This window comes from Amblyomma americanum, chromosome 6 (assembly GCF_052857255.1).
Source record: "Amblyomma americanum isolate KBUSLIRL-KWMA chromosome 6, ASM5285725v1, whole genome shotgun sequence".
In the NCBI taxonomy this organism is placed as follows: Eukaryota; Metazoa; Arthropoda; class Arachnida; order Ixodida; family Ixodidae; genus Amblyomma; species Amblyomma americanum.
In genome coordinates, this window is record NC_135502.1 from 159,767,570 (window position 1) to 159,793,412 (window position 25,843).

General features: G+C 49.1%; 1 protein-coding gene across 1 annotated transcript in view; it reads left to right on the forward strand.

The window, feature by feature from the left end:
- The window catches only part of Awh (LIM/homeobox protein arrowhead), a 300,738-nt gene that overhangs the window by 184,014 nt on the left and 90,881 nt on the right, over positions 1-25,843 (forward strand). Inside the window, exon 2 of the mRNA XM_077628062.1 lies at positions 9,216-9,397. Coding sequence (XP_077484188.1) covers positions 9,216-9,397 — 182 coding nt within the window. The remainder of the gene's footprint in view (positions 1-9,215; positions 9,398-25,843) is intronic.

The window sequence follows — 25,843 nt, forward strand, 5'->3', positions numbered from 1 at the left end:
CTTGAGCAGAAGCCAAAGATATTTTTTTTCGCAAAGGTAACGAGCAGCTGACACGTGCGCGTAGTCAGTGCTACTGTGCTTCGGTGAACCGCATCTTAAGCATCCCTTTTGTTTCGTTCTCGCGGACTCGGCTGTCAGGTGAAGGGGCACACTGCTAAAAGTCGATCAGTTTGAGCATATTTTCCCTACTGCGCTCACGGAAACGCGTGAAGGGCAAGGCGGATGCGCCGAGCGGGGCAGGCAAGACACATGAGCCGCGGAGAGAACAAAAAACTTCCGTCCCATGTGAGGCGCGAGCTCATGACTGCGGTGTCAATAACAGTCTGCTGGAGGCCGAAGCTTTTAGCGCAAACAGCACTGCAAACACCAAATCAGTCGAAACATGCTGCGTGGAGCTTCTGGAGAGCGTTTCAGTATTTTGCGACAGAAGCAATGCGCCCCCGTGAAAGCAAAACGTGTAATACTTGGGCGCGGGATAAGCCTGTCAATATCAGGCGGCAACAAAATACAACACAGAGCAACTAAAAATTTTCAATGTCTTGTTTCTAGAACACTTATTTTTCTTATACGAGAGGCATCTTTGCTTGTCAGGACAGAACATTTGGAAAACAGAAAACTGCTGCAAAACGAAACTTTATACTCGCCAAATCGGTGATCCTGCTGTGGCTGCTGGAGCTGTGGTCGCAGTAGTCGCATCAAATTCTGTCCTCGGCCATGTTGACGGTACACTCCACCATGTACTGTTTGCACTCACACTGCTGTTTATTGCAGTGGCCGCGTAATATTCCGCAAAGGTCTCTCTGCCTGACAGGCATCGCAAACGCATACCGCACAGGCACAACACGTGCACGCCTTTAAGCAGTGGGATGACAAGCAGCACTGCAGCGCCCCTGGTATCGTTCACAGAAAACACTCAGCTAACTATAAAGTTGATCATACCTACACGCAAGCATTATAATACTTTTAATATTTTAAATTACTACATTTTATATTTTACAACAGCGAAAAGACACAGTAGCGTGTTTGACTGCCATAAAAAAGCCGACCTCAAAGCCACCCAAGCCGCTCACCCCGAAGCAAGCCATTTCGATCCAATACGGTTGCGTACTGTTTGAACTCAATCTTCTTTCCTGATCCTCCTCGCTGAATGTGGCAACCTCGGAAAAACTTCGACGTGTACATAGATGTATACGTCGGGAAGTCGGCAGCGGAAAGCTGGCATCGCAATGCAAGGGAGAAGACGCTAAAGAAATAAAAAACTTCACAGCTGAGGGAGCAGGATCTGAATCCGCGGCGGCGCCGCTAAAAGACCAGTTCCGAGGGCCGCTACTTCAGACCACTAAGCCACCACCCACACCTTTTAAAGAGTTATCTCTTACTTCTTACGTTTGTCAAGGGCGCGTCTGTCTGCAATGAAGGTCAATATGACCAAAACAGCGACCACATCTATATATGTTGCGTATGTGCCAGTACAGCGACAATCGAATTGAGGCCCCCTCTTCGGGACCGTTATTTGCATGAACTTCGGGGACCACCCGTTTGACGCAGAATGTTGGAAGTGGTGTCAGGTGATTTGGCGTGTTTTTGAGAATAAAATTGCTCATTCGGATGAAGCCACAAATATGTGTGGAATACGCACTGTTGACCTTTCCGCCCCCAAGCCGTGTATTGCGAGGATCCTCAACTGGTAATTACGGTCGAACCGTTTTTCGCAGGGGGTTCCGGATGGCGTCAAACGGTTCTTCGGGTTTTGATGCACATGCTTATAAAATTTATTAACTGATGTAACGAGGAAATATGCCGGATATAGCAAAGGTGGCTGTAAATCGCAATAGTAGTGCAAAATCCATGATTTAGACGGCGCTGGCTGTGTCTCAGAAGGGACATGTCCGGAAAGGAAACATTTGCGGATGTTTGAATGTGGTCTTCACGTTTGCTGAGCACACCGATGAAAACACTCGAAGCTCCCGTCGCTAACGCTCTTAAGTGTAACACTGAGGCAGTGTTGGCGGCGAGTTGTTTAAAGCATGGTATTTATTGCATTGAAAATGCATTCTATTTACATTAACTAAATTATTGAAGCGAAAAGCTTCACTACGCTAGTCAAAACCGCGCTTCGCGCGAGCCGGCGTATGTCGCAGCACCAGTGACGTCACGCACAGCGCAGGTGGCCGCCGCCGATTCCGTCGCCTGTTTCTCTCTCTCTCACTCCCTAGTCAAAACTGCGCATGCGCCACTACTAGCACCGAGCCACAGGTGTTCGGCCGCTGCGCAGCGCTGCGCCTTTCCTCAAAAAACGACTTTCAGTTTTCTTTTTCTTCTATCACTCCCTCCTTTATCCCTTCCTTTACGGTGCGGTTCGGGTGTCCACCGAGATATGTGAGACTACAGTGCCTAGAATATACTGGCCAGTATATTCTAGGCACCGTAGTGAGAGGGTTACTGTGCTTTGCGTGCTGGCCGCGCCTATCTGGCATGACGTCACACCGCGCGGCTCGCCGCCGCCGCCGTTTGGTATGGCGTTAGTTGCGCTCGTTGTTGCGCTCGCCTCCGCTCGCTTCGCCAGCTGCGTTGCCTGCCTGATAACATGTCGGAGGATTGAAACGGAGAGCTCGCGTGCGCCGCAACCACAGTTGTCTCGTATTTAATGTAACAACAACACAGCTGGACAACCTGACTAACCGTGACTTGCAATCAAGGTTAACCAAGGCTAACCATGCAATGCTTTAGCTTTCGCTACGTATATCCTGGCATAGCCGACCTAAGCCACTGCCAATCATTTAGGAAACGCCACAGAACACATCGAAAAAAGACAGAGCAGCAGAGCACTAGATGCGAAGTAAGGCTGAGCACATCGCCAAGGGAGAGTGGTACTCCGTTTTAAAGTCGGTCGGTTCATGCACTTCCCTCAGATGAACAATCATTTCGGAGAAATCTTAACATCCTGCCTGTATGTCGAGCTCTGAGTGCTATGTCATCGTCTTCGTCACGTCCCGCGTTCACGCGTGTTAAACTGCCAGTCCCTCACGCTGTAGTTTCAAAGAAGACGAAGACCTAGTGGGTGGCTACGTGTCTGCTTCTAGGTCTGTGTTTTCGCTTTTCGCTGTCTTCTCGCGTGTGGCGTGGGTCGGACAGTGCCCTCCGTGAGACCGAATGCTGACGACGCCCCTGAGGAGAAATTCCCGGCACGGCGGGCGCATTCTCAAGTCAGAAAACCCAACCGGAACCCTCAGTGGCAAGCTAGGCTTAGCTCGGCGCTGCCGAGCGAGGCCGCGCTACGCGTCTGCATGGATTCTGCGTTGTCGACGACGGCTACGCGGATGCCCGCTGTGTTGCCACCTGACGCAGCCTCCACGTCCACGCAATCGTCAGCGCCTCTGGGCCTCCAGCCTGCGCCGTCTTTCGATGCTACGACTTTGGCCTGTGACATGGACTGCTCTACCGCCTCCGTGCCCGTGGCACTCCCTCAAGAAACTGTGCCCGTCGCGCCAGTTCAGTATTCCCACCAAGGGCCGTCACCAGCGTCTGAGCCTCCTCCACAGATGCCTCCCGTGAGTCAAGGCTCTCTTCCGCCTGCTGCGAACTCGTTCCGCGTTACCATCAAGCCTACATTGCGCTTTGATATGATGCCATCCCTGCCCGGAATGTTCAAGCCACAATTGACCATGCCCTTGGCTCTTCGAACTACTGCGGGTTTGTCGTCCATCGCCCATCGAACACCATCACGGTAAACTTGTCATCATTGATGGACGCCCAGAAACTTTGCGCAGTTACGCGGATCCCCCTGGATGACAGCAAGCATGTCCCGGTGCAAATATATTTTGCATCTGGTCTTGACACACTCCGCTGCATGGTTTATCATGTCGACAGCACGAGCCCTCCCGAGGAGATGCGCGCAAATATTCGCTGCTCAACTCATGTTGTACTGCAAGCACGGCCTATGGGTCGCCGGGGCTCATACCTGCTCATCCCGAAGTACCTTACCTACTACGGTGCGATCGTCAAACCACAGCCCTTCCGACCTCGTCGTATTTTTTGCTATCACTGCCACAAAGAAGGACATATGCAAAATACCTGCCCTAATCCAGCAGCTGTGGCCGACATGAATGAACCAACAGCTCATTGTGCCTTGTGCAAATCGCCGGACCATGACATTCGCTCCCCCGCTTGTCCAAAGAAGAAGCAAGCGAAGAAGTTTCACAAGTCGCCTGCAAAAATGAATGTTCCTACAAGTAATCGCTTTGCAGCTCTCGCATGTGACGGCAACGACTTCCCTGAACTTCCTTTATCTGAGCCTGCTGCTCACCATACATCTCCTCGCCAGCGTACATATGCACAAGCGGCTCACCTTCCCGGATCAAATGGTACGCCAAAACGTCCAGTGCATCCATCACATGTGGATACCACAGATGAAGACACAGCTTTAGACAATGCAATCGCGGAGGCTCGCCGCCGACTAGACGAACTCACCCAGCGCCGGGAACAGCGTCGTGCTCAATCCTCTCGAAGAATTCTCATAACTCGGGAGCAATCATCAGAGGAATCACCTAGGGTAAGCACTGGACCACAATCAGGTGCCGACCACCTGTTAGCCGTGACTACCCCGACAGTGGACAAGATATTAGCGCTGATGAAGCAGGTGACATCCCTCATCGTGGAAGCTCTTCGGCCTCGTCATGGATAGCGCATCATCATCGGTGGTGGTGCAGTGGAACTGTCGAGGTTTCGCTAATAAGACCTCTGAAGTGAAAATCCGCCTTCGCCACGGAAAGCTGAGGGCATGGGCGTTCCTACTGCAAGAGCATAATGCACTCCCACGCCTTTCAGGTTTCTGCGCATACCATTCACCATCTATCCCTGATCGCCGTTGCACCGCCTCCTCCCTCAGCCCAGGTAAATCTGCAATTTATATTCACAGTTCAGTTCTGCACACACCGCTCGACCTTTCACGGTGGTGCAACACACGTCAAGAGGTTGTCGCCCTTCTCGTAAAACCTGCACGCACACCCCTTATTCTAGTTTCTTTTTATAGTCGTCCTGGCTCCGCATCTCCCAATCTGGGATGGGTTCGTTTTCTACGTTCTACCAACTCGGGTATCCCTATTCTAGTTGGTGCTGACTTCAACGGCGCACACACTGCGTGGGGTTACCCATCGGATTCCTCAAGGGGTTCACACATCCAAGGGAGCTTTTCAGATCATTCCTTTCAACTTTTAAACCACCCGAATACTTCTACCCGCCCACGAGGTGGCCCGTATTCACCTGATTTGACTTGGTGGTTAGGCCCCGGTAACCCTCGTTGGGCTGTTGATTCTGATACTTGGGGTAGCGATCACAGCCCTATTTTTATCTCCCTCACGCCTACGCGTCTACGTAAAATACGCCGCACTGTACGAATAACATCATGGGACTCTGTACGCGCAGACAATCATTTATCTACATTCAACCCCTCTTCAGCATTGTCTACTCTATCTGCTGTTCTCGCTACTCACACTATTACCACTACTGTAAATGAAGACGGCCCAAACCCGGACATACATCTCTTGAATCTGTGGGCTCTTCGTCGCCAGGCGGATCTTTACGCTACTCGTCACCCCGATGACCCTTCGGCTCTTCCTACTCTTCACCGCGCTACCGCATGGGCGCAGCGCTATGCAAAGCAGCTAGGCAGGCAATGCTGGGCTGCATGGTGTGCCCGCCTGTCCTCTACGCAGGGCAATCGACATCTTTGGAGAGTGTTTCACGCCATGGAGCGCCCTTCTCAGGTTGCCTCGCACTAAATGTGGATGAGGACACATTTGCACAACAAGCGGCCCGTCAATTTTTTCCAAACCATGACTGCACGCTACGTCTCCACCTGACTTATCGCTAACAGAGCCCCCCGATGGGATTACTTCTGACCTCACCATGGCAGAGCTGCTGGCCTCCATTGACCGTTTAAAAACTACTACTACTCCCGGGCACGACGGCATACCTAACTCCTTATTCCGTAACTTGGAAGGGAGGGCTTTGGAAACCCTACTTGATACTTTTAACGAAGTGTGGCTTTCTGGCGTCATGCCGGGAGACTGGAAGCATTCTATTGTGGTTCCAATACCCAAGTCAGGTCAGCCTCCAGCATCTCTCTCGGCCCTTCGTCCAATTTCCCTTACCCCTACCATCTGCAAGCTTTATGAAAACATTCTAGCCGCACGCTTATCATGGTGGCTGGAATCCCATGATTGTTACCCAGATTCCCAAATTGGTTTCCGCCAACAAATTGGAACGGAGGACGGCCTTGCTACCTTGGCTGCTGACGTGCTGGACCACTCTCCGCAGAGTCACCTTCTACGAACCGTAATTGCTACAGACATAACAAAGGCATATGATAACATCCTTCACTCTGTCATTCTTGCCTCCCTTCAAACTCTTGGTCTCCCTCACCGGTCCCTTCTCTCCATTCACGCCTTTTTAGCAAATCGAACCTTCAGCGTGCGTGTCCACGGAAAGCCCTTTGGTAATTTTACTTCCAATAGAGGAGTGCCGCAGGGCTCCGTTCTCGCCCCCACATTATTTAATGTGGCTTTAATTCCTCTTGTTCGAGCCCTAGAGACCATCCCTTCTATCCGCGTGCTTGCATATGCCGATGATATCACCTTGTGGTGCTGTCATCCAGATGCGTCTATTCATCAGTCGGTCCTTCAACACGCGCTGGATGTATTGACATCTCGCCTTCCACCTCTGGGTCTAACACTCCTACTAAATCATGTTTCATTCGAATTGGAAATAAAGCCGCCTTACGGAAAGCTCCCCCTTTAAATTTTACGGTACATAATTCTCTGATTCCTCAGATAGAAACTGTTCGTATTCTTGGTCTTCTCCTCCATACATCTGGGACTGGCACCCCGTGGCTGACAGCCACCCGTAAATCGGCTCACGCTACTCTAGGTCTGATTCGTCGCATAGCTATGCGCTCTAGTGGCGCACGTGCTCATACGGCCCGCCAGCTTGTGCGCTCTATCCTTCAGCCACGGATAGTATATCAGGCTCAATTTCAACGTCTCACCCGCAGACAGTGGGACTCCCTTGAAGCTATCAATCGTGAGGCTATGCGCGTCATAACATATCTGCCTCGTTTAACACCCATACCTGTGCTACAGGAGTTCGCCCAACTTAATACACTCAGTGAAATCATCGACCAACGGGTGGAAAATAGAGCTCGAAAACAGTCTCTCAAACTTCATCGTTTAAAGACACTTCCACCGTGGTCCTATTGCCAGCTCACTGACAATCGCCCCACTGTTTCCCCGTCGGTATCAGCAGCGTATCTGCCTGAAGGGTGCATATTATACACGGATGAATCTCATTCTGCAGAGAGGGGAGTTACTGCTGTGTATAGTCCATCTCATCCGCATCTCAACTCTCGCGCGACGTATACTGCGGATACGTGCACTCCCCTGGCATTGGAACTTCAAGCCATTTACAATGCCATTGCTTCCCTTCCGCTCGTTCCAACATTCAATACAGTTCACATTTACACCGACTCCCGCGCCGCCCTTAAACAGCTGAAGCCTGTTCGACGAACGTTCCAGATTTCACAATCTATTCATGTGCTCTGCGCAAAGTATCCATGTCCTGTGCGCATACACTGGATTCGCGGCCATGCCCAGGATCCACATAACATTCAAGCGGATGCTATGACTCATCTTCATACATTAGATGATCCGCCACCTTCCCCTCTTCCCCCAGATCCGTTCCTGTCCCACGTTTCCGATTCCGAAGTTCTGCGCCAGCGAACACGCGCTCTAATTCCTCCGTATTCGCACCCTCTCCCCCGTAGTCTTACTCGGCAGGAGGAGGTATCCGTGCGCCGGATTCGGGCAGGGGCGGCTCTGACACCATCTGTCCGTCATCGGTGGCGTGCCAAAGATCTGCCACAACCTGACAGGTGCCCTCACTGTGGCGCTGCACCGGACATATGTGATGTGCGGCACTTGCTGTGGACGTGCCCAGCGACGGCTGCTATCAGAAAACGGCTCCTCAGGGAGGTGGGCCTGCGGTGGAACCGCGAAAGTGATTTCGTGAAGTGGACAATGGACAACCGTTTCATTAACAACCTCTGCGACTACCTCAGCGCAACGGTTCTTCACTCCTTGTTTTAACTTTCAATCCCGTGCATTCCTTCCCCCCTTTCCTTTTTCAACTTATGCCTCATGGCACACTTCTCGAATAAAAAAAAAGCGTGGGCTTCATCATCTTGCATCCGTCCACATGGAAGCGTCAGCAGAGGAGCATGCACCAAACGGCACGAAATGGCGGGAGATTTGAAGCAGTGAAATTCAGGAGGCCCAGTGCTGTCGCAATCTCATCGGGTGATTGTAATTAAGCGACCTACAAACTTTCCTTGTTCTGAGTGTATTCTGTGCTTAGCACTTATTGTAATTGTCGTGGTGAATGCTACTGCATTGTTTTCTAAATAATCTCGGCGCATGTTAGTTTTTGTACACAGACACAACTACGCGCTGACTCATTTTATCAATGCATACAGATAACAGTGAAATGTTATAAGTGCAGTGCAATTTTATGCATGCAGTGTGGGTGAGAAGTAAAGGCAGAGTGATATTTTGGTGCTGAGCTCATAACTGCCTCAGTTTTCTCTCACGTACTAGCTCAAAGAACACACACAAATCAATATAAGGATCTATCTTCTTGTTCAATAGTGCTTTGAGGGCATGTCTTGTATGTTTATTACTCAGTAATATGACCAGGAGTTGCCTACTACAAAAATATCGCGAGCTTTAAAACGACTGTTAGTGAGGGTGAGGGAGGGCCTGATAACATTTCAAAATGAGGGTGCGGGAGGACCATGGATTCAAAAGAGTGGGTGAGGGAGGAAAATTAAAAATGAGGGCATTTGCCCACCTCTGCTTCCACGTGTTTTACGCCCTCACAGCGCAGAAGTGAATTTCTTTTTTTCGCACACCACTAGCGTTCATCCGCGGCACTAGAGGGTTGCATTTGTGAGGGTGCACAATCAAAACTATCCTTCGGGAGTCGATGGAGGAGAGCGATCGAGAGCACAGCTTTCTTTCGCAGCGCTGGACGCCATGTTGAGCGTATCACCTCGAAGCACTCGATCTGATCGCTCCCCTTGGGCGCACATTCCGCGTTCAGTGGTGGCGCCATAGCTATACCAGAGGTCTTTGGCCGCGACGTGGCATGCCCTCTGTTCGCAGAGCGAAGAGGAGCTGTGCAGCGCGTGCGGAGAGCGCATCGCGGACCGGTTCCTGCTGCGGCTGAGCGACAGCTCGTGGCACGCGCGCTGCCTGCGCTGCTGCGTGTGCGGGGCGCCGCTGGACCGGCAGCCGTCCTGCTTCGTGCGCCACGGGAGCGTCTACTGCCGACACGACTACGTCCGGTGAGTCGCTGCAGGCTGCTCCGGCAGCCAAAATTTATGCATACGCTCTGCATATAGACTCTTGTAAATAAAGTCTGTATATTTCCTCAATAGAAGAATTCTGTAGAGCAGTCTGTAGACAATACAAATCCTACAGTCTACAGAAAATCTACACATATCTGGCCATGCACTTTTAAAACACTTTTGTCTATATTGACAGTCTGTGCACTATACGAATCGACAAAAGGGAGTATCCATATATGAATGCAGTGTAGTCTAAAAAAGGTATGTAGACCCTTTTTATGAGTAAATAGTGGTAACTGGAGCGCTTAGCATAAACGCCGTGACGATTAAGTGTTTGCGCAGCAAAGAACAGGGGGCGTTTAAGGTCAGTCCATTCCTGCTGTGCTACCCAGCTTAATAAATCGAACATCGCAACGTCAGATTGCGAACTGAACACGTTCAGATCCCCAGCTTACCACGCAACTGCGGCACAAGTTTTTGTTCGCATCCACCACAACCATTGAGACGGACGTACGTGGTGGTTTGTAAGGGAAAGTAGCGACTAAAATGAAGGGAGCCAAAAAGTGTACGCCTATTGCGGAAACTCTCACTCATGTCTCGAACATCCGCAGCCACTGAAAATATAATGGCCAGCCGAGGTGACAGGCTGAACGAAAAAAATAAAGACGGGAGGCATACTCAGCAACGATTCCAGATAGAGTTTACTACTACGTACTAAATCGCACTCGCACCAGCAGAGATACGAGAGAAGCTTGGCGCGGGTTTTACCGGCGCGCACGAATGCAAACGCATTGGCGCTTGCTTTTCGGAAGTGAGGTGCAACGCCCGATTATCAGAAAAAGGTTCTGAGCACAAACAAACAAGGACAAGAAGGGTATTCAAAAAGCGCATGGTCGCGACTGATTTTTATACCTAAGAGAACGCACCTTTTATGACTTCAAACGGTCATGCCAAGTGAGTACGCCCAGTCCAAAAACCTGCCTTCTTTTTGATGCATGTTGACTCCTGAGTCCGGAATAACGCCCGAAAAAAAAGAGGCGGAGGAACCAGCGCCCCCGCAGCCACGGCTAGTCGAAGGTTAGAATGAGTCCTCCCTTTGGGCCACCTTCACCGCACCTTCCCCGCGGTTCAAAGGCGGCATCTGGGGCCTCCGGGAGCGCGCGCACATATCCTTGAGGGGGGCACGAGGAAAGCATTTAGGAGCAGCCGCGACTTGTGGCGTTTCTTCGTTCCCTTCCCACGTGGGCTTGCCGACACTCTCTCTGCACTAGACTAAGCAGCGTCCGCAGTGCTAACGTGTCCCTTACAGCCTGTAAATCAGTAACAACTGGAGAACGCACGACAAGCCTTGGCTGCAAAGTTTACCAACTTTCGGGCCCTAGGCAAACTAAATGATCACCAGAACAGCTGCTAACCAAACACACAGTCTCGTACTATACGAGCACTCATATGATGTCCAATTCGATCTCTGGACATATGATGTCCAGAGCGTAAGCTCTTTTCAACAGAAACACATTAGCTTTTTGTTTGGCTTATGGAGCTCAACGTCCCAAAGCGACTCAGATTATGAGGGACGCCGTAATAAAAGCTCCATATAATTTCGACCACCTGGATTTCTTTTGTGTGCACTGATATCGCACAGCACGGGACCCTAGAATTTCGCCTCCATTAAAACTTTACCGCCGCCGCCAGGATCGAAGCCGCGTCTTTCGGGCCAGCAGCCCAGTGCCATAACCACTGAGCCACTTCGGCGGCTGAAGCACGAAGATTTATTCAACAAAACCCCACACGAAACAGCGATTCGGTCATTATTTTCGTGAAAGCAAACTGCGTGTTTCTTTCCTCTACCTGATTACAATTAATTATATCAAAGAAATGAAAGATTTTGTTATTTGCAACCAGTAATATTAATAGGAGAACTCTTATAGCCCCGTATGTGGACGTCGTGTCGTCTGCATGAAAAAAGGTCGATGATCCCTGAGCGCTGATATCAGAATGCGTTTCGCTGTGCCGATTGTGTCCGGTGCTACCTGAACCTCTACTTTGGGCGCAGCAACGAAGGGGATACGGTTCAGGATGAGAGCTGTTGTCGGCCAATCGTCTCTAGTCTCAGTAAAAGGTAGCACCACTCAAATCAGACAGGACGGCAGACGGTTCGCGCCGTCCTACCTTTTGTTGAACTAACTAGTTTGCGCTGTCGTCCAACTATCCGTCCTGGTAAACCTCCACATCAATGATATCCGCCAAGAGACACACAATTGCGGCGGATTTTTACCGGTCAGGCACGGGAAATTTATTATTGCTGCGTATAGTCCGGTGGAGGAAGCGGCTGTGTGTGTGGGGGGAGAAACGCGTGCGTTCGTCGGAGATATGCACGGTGTGGGTGATCACAGTCAAGCAGGAGGCGAATTGAATGGAAGGCATATTTTAGACGGCCAACAAGAAACGACAGACAACGGAGCTTGCCACGCCCTTTTGTGAAGCAGGACCGCAGTTCAGATGAGGTGACATCGTGTGCGCTGCTTCGTGAAGACTTGACAGGGCGTCTGTTGCAGCATATCCGCGCTACGTTCATCGTGCGTACTTGAATAGCCCCTGAAATGTGCACTACAGGTCCGGCTGGACCCCTCTGCACTGCACGCGACGTGCAGGTCGTCCACTGGGGCCGGCCGATGAATCTCGGAGGACGTCGCATGCTGCTTAGACAGCCCCTGTGGGCGTCTCATACGCTTCGTCTTTGCCATCGCGCATCCGGCAGATCAAGCATGCACGCCGACTTGGGCTTAATGCGGGATAGGCGGTATAACGCCCCGAAGCGACGCATGAACTACAAGGGACACCGTTGTAAAGGCTTCCGGATTAGTTTAGACCACCAGGGGTTACTGTCATTTCCATCCCGCGCAAAATTCCAAGGTTATCTTTTTTCATAAGATTTGTTATGGCATGCTGCGCATTGCGCTGCTCGTGCCACCTGCGTGTGGTACATTGTCACGAAGTGGTGACTGCAATCCAGGGAGCAGAACGACAGCTGAAGCGGCGTCTAAATAAAACTCCTTATTTGGACTGAATTCCGCCCACAATGGACTGAATAACTCGGCGGAGGCGTAGCAACCAGCGTGCTCAGCGGTCGTAGAACAGAATTCCCGCCGCTTCAATTTAAAGCTGACAGCGATCTTTCGAGGTACGGCGTGCAGAGCTGCTACAACATTCTGGAACAAACTAAATCTGCTCCGCCTGGGTGAGAACAATCGAGACAAATCTGGTCGCATCTTGCATCGCAAACAAAGTTATAAAGCGGCGTTCCGGCAGCTTTGAAGAATGAACAAACACTACAAAGATTCGCGGCAATATTATTCCGATTCAACGGCAGCCATATGGTTGGCATGGTGCCATGTCGCACTCACACCTTTTCCGATTCATTCTATCCAAGCAAGTAAAAAAAAAACTGGAACCGCCTTCTCTCTTCTGTCGTCATTGCTAGTGACTTTTACCATTTCGAAACGCTGTACGCGCTGTACGCAATGACCGAACCGTTTTTGCAGCAATTGTTTGTTTACACACGCTTATTATCCATTTTCTGGTGTAATATGATGCATGAGTAAAATGTAACCAACACTCTTGACACTGCAAGAGTGTGGGGCTTTCCTCGGTGGCTGCTGAGCTACACGCAACGCGCAGTGCTACGTGGGACCTGGAGCAATGGCAATAATAATAGCAATACTTTGATCATTGAACGCCAGCATATCATATTACACCTGCTTAAGCTGAGCTTTTGAGTGGCACCGGGAAATCCTATGAAAAGAGGCACTTAAATCATGAAAAACCTTGTTAAAGGAACACAAAAACGAACCAACTAGGAATGCTACTTTCTGAGAAAGAAAATAAAAAAGACCCCTTGAAAAATTAAAACTTGCACAGAGCAAAAAATTTCCTACGACGTACTACTATTCATTCAGAGCGCAAAACCTCAGACCAGCAACCTTCTGGCTGCCCATTCGATTCTGCGCAGATCACAAGTAAAGGCCTCAAGCTGCTGGCACAAGATGGCTTGGCGGCACAGTTTTGTGGAGAGGGCGCGTTCACCAGCTGATGACTGCGCACGCAACGACAGGCGGCATTTAACGCCTAATTAGGGCCGCTAGGGGCGCGGCTGATTCGGCGCCGTCCCGCCGGGCAGATTGGATTAGGACCCCACAGGCCTTTATTGGATCACGGCTACGCGCGCCCCTCTCTGGCGTCTCGCGTTTCCACTTGTGCATTTTAAGTTCATTACAGATAGCTTGTCGTCGCGAGTGCCTCGGTTCGATTAGCTTAGCGCCCGAAACCGAGATTCTCCTAAGCTCTGCCCAGGCGTGTAACGATACTTCGCGACTGCGACGTGCGTTCAGAAAGCAAGAGCCCCTCATGCGGGGTTCGATGCCAGGCCGCGGGGGGGAGGGGGGGGGGGGGGCACTCGGTGCGCTGACGTCCAAGAGCCAGTGAAAAATTTTTCAGCGTGCCCTAACTTTCAGGATCTCGCGGCGGCGGCAGCTATAACCCTCCCGGGCCACCAGAGGCGCGCGCAGCCGGTTGAGTTTCATTGCGAGGTGAAAGGGCGTTTCGTCCACTGTACTGCGCGAAAGCTTTGCAGGTTAGAGAAAGTGGAAAATAATATAGAAGTTTGAAATACTCAAAAAGGTCTTATAATTTATTTTGAGGCATCTTGACTAAACAAAAGTGCAGGGAAGAAGTACTGGAGAGAAGCTGTAGAAATACACAGGACAGGCCGCCGCGGTGGCTCAGTGGTTGTGGCGCTCGGCTGTTGTCCCGTAAGACGCGGGTTCGATCCCGGCCGTGGCGGTCGAATTTCGATGGAGGCGAAATTTTAGAGGCCCGTGTACTGTGCATTATCACTGCACGTTAAAGAACCCCAGGGGGTCGAAATCTCCGAAGCCCTCCACTACGGCGTCCCTCATATCCTGAGTCGCTTTGGGACGTTAAACCCTCAAATCAAATGAAATACACAGGACATCCTTCTTCCGTGTGTTCTAATCCGCTTTGCGCTAGTCAACGTGCGTCATATTCATGACCAATGAGGCTTTGAAAGACTGTAGGGGCAACTGCTCTTCCCTTTTCCTTTTCTGCTGGTGTATTCGCGGGATGATAGCGGCGTTGATACTGGTGCGATAGAAACAGCCTGCAAGCACCTCCGCAATGTTCAGCAAAATGCACTGCTCTCTAATGAACTTAACCGCTTCCTTGTCGTTGCGTAATTTCTGGAGCGGCGCTTTTTGAGGCTGCTGATGCATATTCATAGCTGCAGCGCAGCAAGGGACGAAGACACACGAGCGCAAGTGCTGTTCGTTTCTTCATCGTGTGCGCTAGTCTCGCTATGTAATTTCTGGTACTGCATTTCAATTCTCCGAAAAGAAATGGCGTGAAAAAAGAAAACAGGCAGTGCGATGCCTGGCAGCTTAGCGCATAAATTTCTGGCGAGAGTCTCTTTACTGCCTGCTGCGCAGCTTTGCTTTCGCGCTTTAGCGTATGCAACTCCTTCGGTCGAAAAGCCGTCGCCTAGGATTCACAGGAAGACCTAGGATGCGTGACGGAAATAATAACACAGAAATATTCACAGGAAGCGTGACGGAAATATTCACAGAAGTTTCAAATGAAGAAAGAAATACGCCGCAATTGAGGTTCGAACCCAGGCCATCTTTTCTTGCTTTATTGCATGTAAATAGTGCCGAAAAGAAAAGTCTAAGCATGCTGACGTCACAAAACACCAGGCCACCACACCCCTGCATGACCCCTCCTTCCAAAACTTGAAAAGTCTGGGAAGGGTCTTTTGCTGCCGTATTGCATAGATATTAATCCCGCTGAGCTACCAAATGCGTTACATACGCACGTATCACTCCGCAATGTAGACACATATTCTCATGTCTTCATGCACCGCTCTCCACCTGCACATACACATGCGCCTGTGCCAACTAGCCCAAATGAACGTTTTGGCACACATGCATCAAGAACCGGGAACCATTCAGGCGCAGCATAATTAAACCCCCGCACCAGGGCGCACCGTCCACTGAACAAAGAATTGGATATACGAAGTGCTTCCACGTGACGGTCTATCAAGCGGCTCTTCCACAGGATAATCCGCGTTCACAGATCGTATGGAATTCCGAGTCTTTCACGACAAGCAAGAACATTATAGTGCACGTCGATATCCCAATGTCTTTTTTTATTGTCCGCTGAAGTATGTCCCAGAAAAACACTTCATCGCGACACCAGACAAAGCAATGAACGATGGTCTCTGGTTGGCCACACAGGCGACAATTCATGCACCGACCATGGCACAAAAGTCCCCTTGACGCGAAGACAGGCTAGTACGCGTAGCCAGGACGTGAAGCTAGTGCGGAATTAAGAAAAAAATTTCCAGCTGATTGAATACAATCTCTGAACTCGCGTCGATAAGCTCGAATCCATAAAGCCAATGAAATGCTCCCGATTACCGGCCACACGAAATGTAGATTTTATTAGTAGATTTGTCATCTGCCTTCATGACTGGTCGAATGAATGTTGCAACGAGGAGCGAGCAGTCAGGAAATGAATAGTATCAGCAACCTCCTTCAGGAAACCCTGGAAATCTCTCACGGCCATGACCAGTGAAAGCAATCAAATGAGTCCCAGTAACGGCCATTTGTGGCGCGCTTAGAAGGCTGCGCCACAAAGGGTCGTTGGCTCAAGCGTGTTAGAGGGGCACCAAGTGAACGCGATGTGGTGCGTTTGACAGTAAAGTGTGTTGGGGATGTGGGCTAATGTTGTAGTAATTAAACATAAAACCAAATATAAATATGCTAATTAAGCGTCAGAAATTGCGCGGAATAAAAAGGCGGTGTTATTGTGCTTCATTGTACTGGAACAAATAGTGCGCATGTGTATGAGTCTGTAGTGACGCAGTATGTCGTTCAGTGCAACCTAGGCAGTAAGTGGCGATTGGTATCCGAATATTTTATTGGTCATTGGTAATCGCTAGCGTGATCGGTAACTGTGATTGTAATCGATGAATGCGATCAATAAAGTCATCGTGGACACGGAATAAAAACAGAAAAATGAAGGAAAAGGCGCTTTCGCGTCTGCTCTCAAGGCAAAGTTTAACCGTCTTCCTAATCTTTTTTTTTCTTCACAGCGCAGAACAGCTACAGTAAACACAGACGCGTTCTGCTGTGCTAAGTACTTATATTTCGCAACTTTTTCGTTTCCTTTCTGCTTATCTGCGGCAGCTGCACATTACATGCTGTTGAGCGCAGCGAGAGCTTCTTCGTCGTCCAAGGCAGAACTACACCTTGCGCACGCGCGGCGGCGCACCACCACCAGCGCCTCCACGGAAACGAGCTGGCGCCATGTTGTCCGGGTGCGCTCTTGTTTGCGTTTCGCCGCGCGCGCGTTTCGAACCAGGGGAAGGAGCCGACTTAAAGAGACTCCAGTGCGAGTGGTGCTTGGTTGTTGGCCGTTCTTGTACGGGAGGCCTCGGAAATGTTCGTGCCAGACACTCGGCTGCTTCCAGTTATTGCCATCTGAAGCGTCGTCTCCGCGCCATCCCCGCTCTCTCGTTCGAACAAAACAGTCCGGCCTTGCATGGCCATAATCAAGTAGCATTCGGCGAAGGCACTTATCGTGTATGCGGTAAGCGCGGGAGGAACTTTCACTTATTGCGGTGGCCCACCATGATACGTAGTCTCTTTCGCCGCTGTTGCCTGCGTCGTTTTGCGACTGAGGAGGTATGTGTCCCTCGGTTCCTAGTTGCAGTCTGCACTTAGCGAAATATACTGGTATACGTACATCCGGTTCGTCCTGGTCTCGTGTTAATCGCAGGGCTAGAATAATAATTTCGCCAGATGACGTAACGGGCACAAAAGTTTTGTGCATTAAAATTGTGTATAAATACACAGGTGCTGCCAAAATACAGCACTTTCAAGATGCAAATACTTTCAAGAGCATGCTTGCTTGCGTTCTCTCTTTTTTCCGATATAAACTTTCACATCGTGCAACTTAAATATGGTAGTCTGTGCGGTGTATCATGTTTCATTCTGTTTTTTTATGCTTTGTGTATTGGATCGCGCTGTGTATTTCATGATGCTTCCGAACAAACTATCCCACCTTAATGCAGCGTAAAGTACTGCCTTGAAACTTAAGCTTCCTATAAAGTTTTAGTTAATTGGTTTGATCATAGAAGGTTGTGGCCAAGTACTACACCAGGGTGGCCAAATCGTGCTCTGGTGAGAGAGTGCGTTGTCGGTTCTGGTCACCGAGATCAGGCCGCACTCCAGGCCTGGTTATGCAATGCCTTATGACCTCGACTGTCAATGCCTTATGACTTCGACTGTACCAGAAGCTTGGAAGAATGCAAACATTATCTTAATTCATAAGAAGGGAGACGCCAATGACTTGAAAAATTACAGGCCGATCAGCTTACTATCCGTTGCCTACAAAGTGTTTACTAAGGTAATCTCTAATAGAGTCAGGGCAACGTTAGACCAAATGATCAGGCAGGCTTTCGTAAAGGATATTCCACAATAGATCATAATCACACTATCAATCAGGTGATAGAGAAATGCGCAGAATATAACCAACCTCTATATATAGCTTTCATTGATTACGAGAAAGCATTCGACTCAGTGGAAACCTCAGCAGTCATACAGGCATTGCGTAACCAGGGGGTAGAAGAACCTTATGTTCAAATACTGGAAGATATATATAGCAGCTGCACAGCTACTATAGTGGTCCATAAAGTCAGCAATAAAATTCCAATAAGGAAGGGCGTCAGGCAAGGAGACACGATCTCGCCAATGCTGTTCACCTTATGTTTACAGGAGGTATTTCGAGGCCTGAATTGGGAACAGTTGGGAATAAGAATAAATGGAGAATACCTAAATAATCTGCGATTTGCTGATGACATTGCCTTGCTGAGTCACGCAGGAGGTGAACTGCAAATCATGATCAATGAGTTAGACAGGCAGAGCAGATCGATGGGTCTAAAAATTAACATGCAGAAAACCAAGGTAATGTCCAACAGCCTAGCAAGAGAACAACAGTTTACAATTGGCAGCGAGAGCCTAGAAATAGTGACGGAATACGTCTACTTAGGGCAGGTAGTGACAGCTGATCCGGATCATGAGAGGGAGATAACTAGAAGGATAAGAATGGGGTGGAGCGCATATGGCAAATTCTCGCAGATCATGAGTGGCAGTTTACCAATTTCCCTCAAGAGGAAAGTGTACAACAGCATAATCTTACCGGTACTCACCTACGGGGCAGAAACGTGGAGGCTAACGAAAAGAGTTCAGCTTAAGTTAAGGACAACGCAGCGAGCCATGGAAAGAAAAATGATAGGTGTAACGTTAGATGGTCGGAAGCGGGCAGTGTGGGTGAGGGAAGAAACACGGGTTAATGACATCCTAATCGAAATCAAGAGAAAAAAATGGGCTTGGGCAGGGCATGTAATGCGAAGGCAAGATAACCGCTGGTCCTTAAGGGTAACGGAGTGGATTCCAAGAGAAAGTAAGCGTAGCAGGGGGCGTCAGAAAGTTAGGTGGGCGGATGAGATAAAGAAGTTTGCAGGCAAAGGGTGGATGCAGCTTAAAAAGGATAGGGTTAATTGGAGAGACATAGGAGAGGCCTTTGCCCTGCAGTGGGTGTAGCAAGGCTGATGATGATGATGATGATGATGATGATGATGATGAAAGTTTCAGTGCATGGCTACCCTGGAAGCTTTCCTTGTCCAGCCTGCTGGCACGAGGCTGATTTTTAAATGACCCTCTGCAACAAGAGCATAGTGATATTCGAATGGAAAGCCGTCACATGTGCTTATGAGACTGTAAAAAATCTTGATTTGCTAAAATGAATTCAGAGCTTCATGCATAAGATCCCTGAGCAAGGTTTTTGATGACGGGTTGTGTGCATGCTATGCTCGCATAAAAGTGGCCCACATGCTTGCCACACTTTAATCACACTCTAATCACCCTCTCAGTTTTAGGCTGAATAAGTGTTTCACGTGTCTGCTCTTGGATGAGTCGTGAACAATACTGCCATGCATCGTTACTCCCCAAATTAGTGTTTCAATCTGTCTCATTGCGCCGGTTTCGGCAGCTGGCTGTGTCAGCAGGGCCTTCTGCTGCAGCAGTGAGGACAAGAAAAATACTGCAGTGCTTTGTTTGTGATCTTGAATAATGTATTTATCTTCACAGCATATTTTCGCGCGGCTGGCCATCGCTGGAATACTTTCTGATACAGCAGTGCGGATGTTAAAAAGTTTGAGTTCTTGACCTTGAATGCAAAATGTATTATCCTACCATGTTCATAATGACGACCGTGCCAACAATTACTTTTGATTCACAGCACCAAGAGCCACTGATAGAGGTGACAGAAATGGAGAGGGCCTACAGTGCATATAGTAGCACGATAGGGGAGGATTTAAGGGGGGGGGGGTGTCACCTCTATCCCAAAGCCTGAAATTTTGGTTAATAAAATAATGCCGAAGCCCTTTTTCTCGACAAAAACAGTCCAAAAATACGTTTCAGATAGGACCGCCCCCTATTAAAATGATCCATCAATTCACCCTTTGTAGCACTGTAAAGTATTATATTTCACATCCACGTATATAGTTTGGTACATAATATATACAACCGTAGCTTTTCAGACTGCTTCTAAATGTTTAGGAGTACCCCGTGGCTGCAGTGTAAGTTTCACAGTGTTGTGCATTATTTCAATGCTGTGTTTCATGTTTAACGTGCACAGCAACAGCTGTACGAACCAATTTTTCGACTTGGTGAAATACTAGCTTGTAATGTTACTGTATAGTAGCACTCTTTACTTGTGATCGACAACACATCCGATGAAATTCACTTTATTATATGTAATGAACTCATAGAATTAGTTTTCTTCAACATAACCGCATGCATTACTGTAATTTAATGCACATGTGGATCCTCGTTTCACTAAGTGCTTTTTGCCACAAATAACACTATCACAGAACACGGGCACAATAAACACGTTTGAGAAAAGGCCTCCGAATTCAATTAAAGTTTCACCGTTTGCGCACATCTTGACGATGACCTCAGCCTGAAAAGCAATTGCAATACCTGCTACACGAAACTGATGTAAAATTAGCGCGCGACGAAAAATACAGACTGGACCTCGATATGAACGAATACAGTTCAGCCCGACACGCCCCAAAGGCAGATAGCTCGCTTGACGCTTCATAACTTACACGCTTCAAATGGGCATGCAACGAAGTTACTGTATTCTAAGAACAAAGCGAACGCAGCTGCTTCATTTACAATAGCACTCTCCGCCCATGTGGTGGCCCTGGCGGCTCACACAGGCGCAATCTCCGAAAAAGAAAAATGGCAGTTATATTACAATCAACACCAGTTACTATCGCTGTAGTGTTCCAAGAACACGCTTCACTGGCAACGAGGTTTCACTGCCAATGGAAACGGGGAGCGCGAATGGCACACGCACACTTCACGCAAAAGAGAGGAAACTTTCGCACAATACGCCGACAAACGCTCTGCAGCGCACACCATATTGAACCAATGGTGAACGAACAGCGCGAATGCTCCTGAGTCAACAGCGGCGGCCTCGCGGCGGCCCCGAGCAATGTCGTAGTAGACGAAATGCGCGTGCTGTCGCTGTCGCCGAGCGCGTTCAAATTCGGGGACGCAACAACGAGTTGTACGTGCACTGAATTCCCCCTTTTGATATGAGTGAACGGCGTCAATCTGTGAGCACGACCAAAAGCAGAAACTCGAGGAGTTAGGAAAGTACGCCTACGCCGCACCTGAAATGGTACGCCGCGGCCTGCAGCAACTGCGAAGCCGTTGCTAAGCTGGCCGGACAAGGTGGCTTCCCGATCGAGACAAACCACGTGATTGCCTCCACACTTTTCCCCATGCTGTTGTATGGGAAGGGCCTCTCCTGAGTTTTCCTTCCTCCATAAGTCGCGCGAACTCGGCTTCCTCCATCCTGTTCTCCTTTCACTTATTTTGGGCGCGGCGATGGCTCTGTTATAATGCCGCGCGAAAATTTTGGCGTCGGGCCAATTCTGGCTCCTACCATGCATCTGCCCCTCCTTCATTCTATCTCACTTTCGACAGCGCGATGACTGGGCCGACGCGCCTGCAGTGTCGTCGGCTAACACTGAAGCTCGGCTCAGAGGGGCTCCGTGAAATACGACGGCCAAGGGGAGACAAAACACTTGCGCGCACCCTTTCATCTTCGTGGTTTTCGCGTCTTTTCTCTTTCCTGAAACCGTGTGCCAACCAGCGCACTTCGCAAGTTCCGTCTCATATGTTTTGCGCAAAATTACATGCGTGATAATCTTAAAGATTTAATTAGGGCCCTTGACTGCACAAATCCATACGTCGGACAACACCGATAGCCTTGCGTGAGTAAAAATGGTTTGCAATTTTTCTCTCGACGCAGCCTTAAGCCTAGTATAAAAAACGCAAATAATGCCCAAGCCTACAAAAGGCAGACTGAAATCTAGAAAGATTTGCTGAACAAACTATGCTGTCGCCGAGATGCAGTCGTCGTCATGGGCGCATTTCTGTGGGAGTTGCGTACACGTGCGGTAAATGCATAAATATGTATGTACAATAGTCTGGAAGCATTCATTTAGTAAATACATGGACTGTTTCTAAATATGCAGCAGATATCGTAATCAGCATGCCACGGGATCCTGAGCAGTCTCGCATTGCGGCTGCGCGGGCGGCGCGAAGTGAAAACAGAGACGGTTATAATCGGCACGAACTGTGAGACATCATGTCGTTGTAATGTGATTAGGGACAACTACGAGTCACTGACAAAAACGTCCGCCCGGCATCGGCGTCGGCGTAGTGTGGCAAAGCTAAATGCAACGCAGAAGCCGCGTTGGCATACGCGGTATGCCGACTGAGATCGGCCGAAGCGAGCTGCTTGGTTTCAGGACTTTGTGTCGTTCCTCGCTCGCTTCATTGGCTTGTCGCAGCATATCGCAGTATCGATCAAGTTTGCCGGCATACGATTTCGAAAGGCGCTGCTGTGCACAGCATATGTACGAGAGCAGACGACGCAGCAATACGTGCATCACAACTATAGGGGCCCATGTGACCAGGGTTGCAGCTCTTCCTCGGGAGTGACGTTGTACACACACCGACGCTCTGAAACCGAAACCGAAATCGCTCAATGTGAAGAATGCAATAAAAATTAATTACCGCACTTATATGAGTAGTGCATCGTGCACCAACGCTAAGGCGCCCGTGTGCTGTGCGATGTCAGTGCACGTTAAAGATCCCCAGGTGGTCGAAATTATTCCGGAGTCCTCCACTACGGACCTATTTGTTCCTCTCTTCTTTCACTCCCTCCTTTATCCCTTCCCTTACGGCGCGGTTCAGGTGTCCAACGATATATGAGACAGATACTGCGCCATTTCCTTTCCACCAAAAAACCAATTAATATTATCATCGTGCACCACGCGTTCTGGGGCAACACGCAACGTTTGAAACAAAGAACACGGCAAGCAAAAATCTGGTGTCTCCACCCCTTTAAGACGCACCACTGCTCAGATGGGAAGTGCAAGCTCAGGTGAATGGAACATAATGAGCTTGATTTTTGCAGAAGAATATGTAGAAGCTTAATTTCGCAGCACCAGAACATTGAAATTTATTCAGGTCAGCGTTAAGCTTTTTTTTTTTGCAGTGTGCTCACATATTTTTGGTACCTGAAAGTCAAGGTGTCTTCTAGGCACGGAATATATTTAACTTGACTGAACGAGTTGGGGAAATCATTAATATTTAACAGGAAAAATAAAGGGCCCGAGATAGATCGTTGGCGAACCCCATGGTTACAGGCATTGCAGATGACACGTTATTGTTATTGTTTACTTGAACAATTTGAGATCGCTTAGATATATAGCCGCGAAGAAGATGCAAAGGTGGACCAAGAATTCCTAAGCTGGTTAGTTTGTGCAGGAAAACTGGTTAATTGTATGAAAAAGCTTTGGTTTGACGATAAATTCTGCTCAAGGAGAAGACCATTGTCAATGACATCAATAATTTTGTCAGTAAAAGGTAACACAGCAAGTGCAGCAGAAAATTCTTGACGGAAAGCAAACTGGTGAGGTGAAAGTCGGACTTTGAGAGATATGCCATTGACACTTTAAGCGCATCACGTCACATTTTATACCAATTTACTCAACGTCTCATGTCTTGCTCTAGTCTGTACCGCCACAGCGAAAGCCCTACCAGACTAGCACCCGGCAGCAGACTGACCCTTCGGCCACTCTGTGTGCCCGATATTCTCGGCAGCCTTGCTCGGTGCTGTTCGAGAAGGTACCTTTGGAGACACGTGCGCCGCTTGGACCGGATACATTTGCACCTGCGTCTCCCAAACGAGCGCGACTTGACAAGCAAGCGTCGCTGCCTCATTAGCATACGCACCTGCGAACATAATGCTGCCGCCGGGCCTGTCTGGATATATCAATCCTGATTCTCGGCCGCCGCCGACACACGCTTTAGTTGGCGTCTCGGGCGCCGGCCCACTGGTTCTCGCCGCCGCCCTCCCTCTCGCGGAGGAAAGGGCCCCCACGCAGCGAACGAATCCTTGCATCGAGCACTGCGTGGCCGACATCCGAAAACACGTATATAAGCGGCGACGCTCGCGAGCAGGCCCCACCGCTCCTGCGCTACCTGCGGGCAGAGTTTCGCGACACGTTGAACGGAGCGCAGCGTCTGCTACTTGGCGGCTTGAGGGCAAAGAATTGCAACCAAGAGCGGAAGAGTTGGCGGCGCAATTGCGAAGCGTGTCAGTTGAACCACGTCTAATGTATACCCTTGTGAGTGTACCAGATGCAATAGGGACTTTCAGAATAGGGTGACCTTGTATGTTAGGTGCATAGGGGAACAGCGAGACGCCAGTGCGAAGGAAATTAACTGGAGAGACTTTCTTGCCCTGCGCCTGCCCACTGGCGCCCCGCTTTTCCTTTATGCCGTCAGGGTCACCCGGTTCTGAGCGCTTCGAATGTCAATCGATGTGGCTAAGGTTCGCCATCGAATGCTGAATTCAGCGTGAAACTGTAAATGCTGTTGTGGATAGCTGTTAGGCTTTGTAGGCTCCAAAGTGCGCCATCTGCCCCTTCAGTCACTGCCATACGCCTTGCTGCTTGAGAATGCGCGAGACACTCCTGCCGACCACTTGTATACCCCGGGGACAGCGACTCGATAGCAGAGACTGGCCCGGGCTTTCCACGCGCCGTTTTGGAACCGGCATAGGAGAAGGTTTGCCATAGCAGCTGTTAATCTCAAAAGAGAGTATTTTCGAAAGTAAATAGTTTTGTTCCAAGTTACTTCTCCAAACTAATTCATTACATTTGGAAATTGCTACACCAGCAGAGTAATGCATTACGTAACAAATTACCGATCAAGTAATTACATTCTGTAGAAGCCTATGCCCATCAACCGGGCACACACTACGTGGATGTTGCGGATCTGGTGAACGGACATTTCAATTCTTTATTTCAATTTTTAAAGTTATACAAAACACTGAGGACGGCAAGAAAAAGGCATTTTTGCACCACTGCTTCACGCGTCTTCAAGCAATCAGGAGTATAAATTACAGCAAAACGTAGTACAAAACTCAGCGTGACAGAATATTAAAACGAATGTCTCATAATATAACTATTTTTACAAAAACCAGAGAAAAAAAAGATGAAAACAAACACATCATCATACCACGACAATAAGAATTACAGGCGGGCTGCTCTTCTACAAAAGAGAATAACAGAGAATAACAGAGCAAGAACAGAGCAATTATCTATAAAGGATCCGAATGGAAGCCAGTCAGGTCATGAGACAAAGGCTGCATTTAGAAATTAGGTATGCGATAGTCCTGAGCATTCTGAACCCATATTTAGAACTTATTTGTTGGATCGTTTAAGAGTCATCTTTTAGCTTCATACATGCGGCGAGGTATAAGCGTTATAACATTACGAAAATAGTCGTCATTTTTGGCTCTTGTTAGTTCATGAAAACACGTAAACCTACAGTGAAACAATCGTCTCACGGACACAGTCCTGTTCTGAGAGAATATTGGTATGATTGCTAAACCGTATGATACACTGGCAACAGCACGCAACAACTGCTGTGGTGGCTCTGTGGTTATTACGCTCGGCTGCTAAACCGAAAGACGCGGGCTAGATCCCGGCCGCGGTGGCCGAATTTCGATGGAGGCGAAATTCTAGAGGCCCGTGTATTGTGCGAATTCAGTACACATTAAAGAACCCCAGGTGGTCGAAATTTCCGGAGCCCTTCTCTACGGCGTCTCTCATAACCTCAGTCGCTTTGGGACGCTAAACCCCCATAAGCCAGAAACCAAACTGCACGTAACATGTTTTTTTGTTTTGCAGAACAGGAAGCTTAATAATATTTG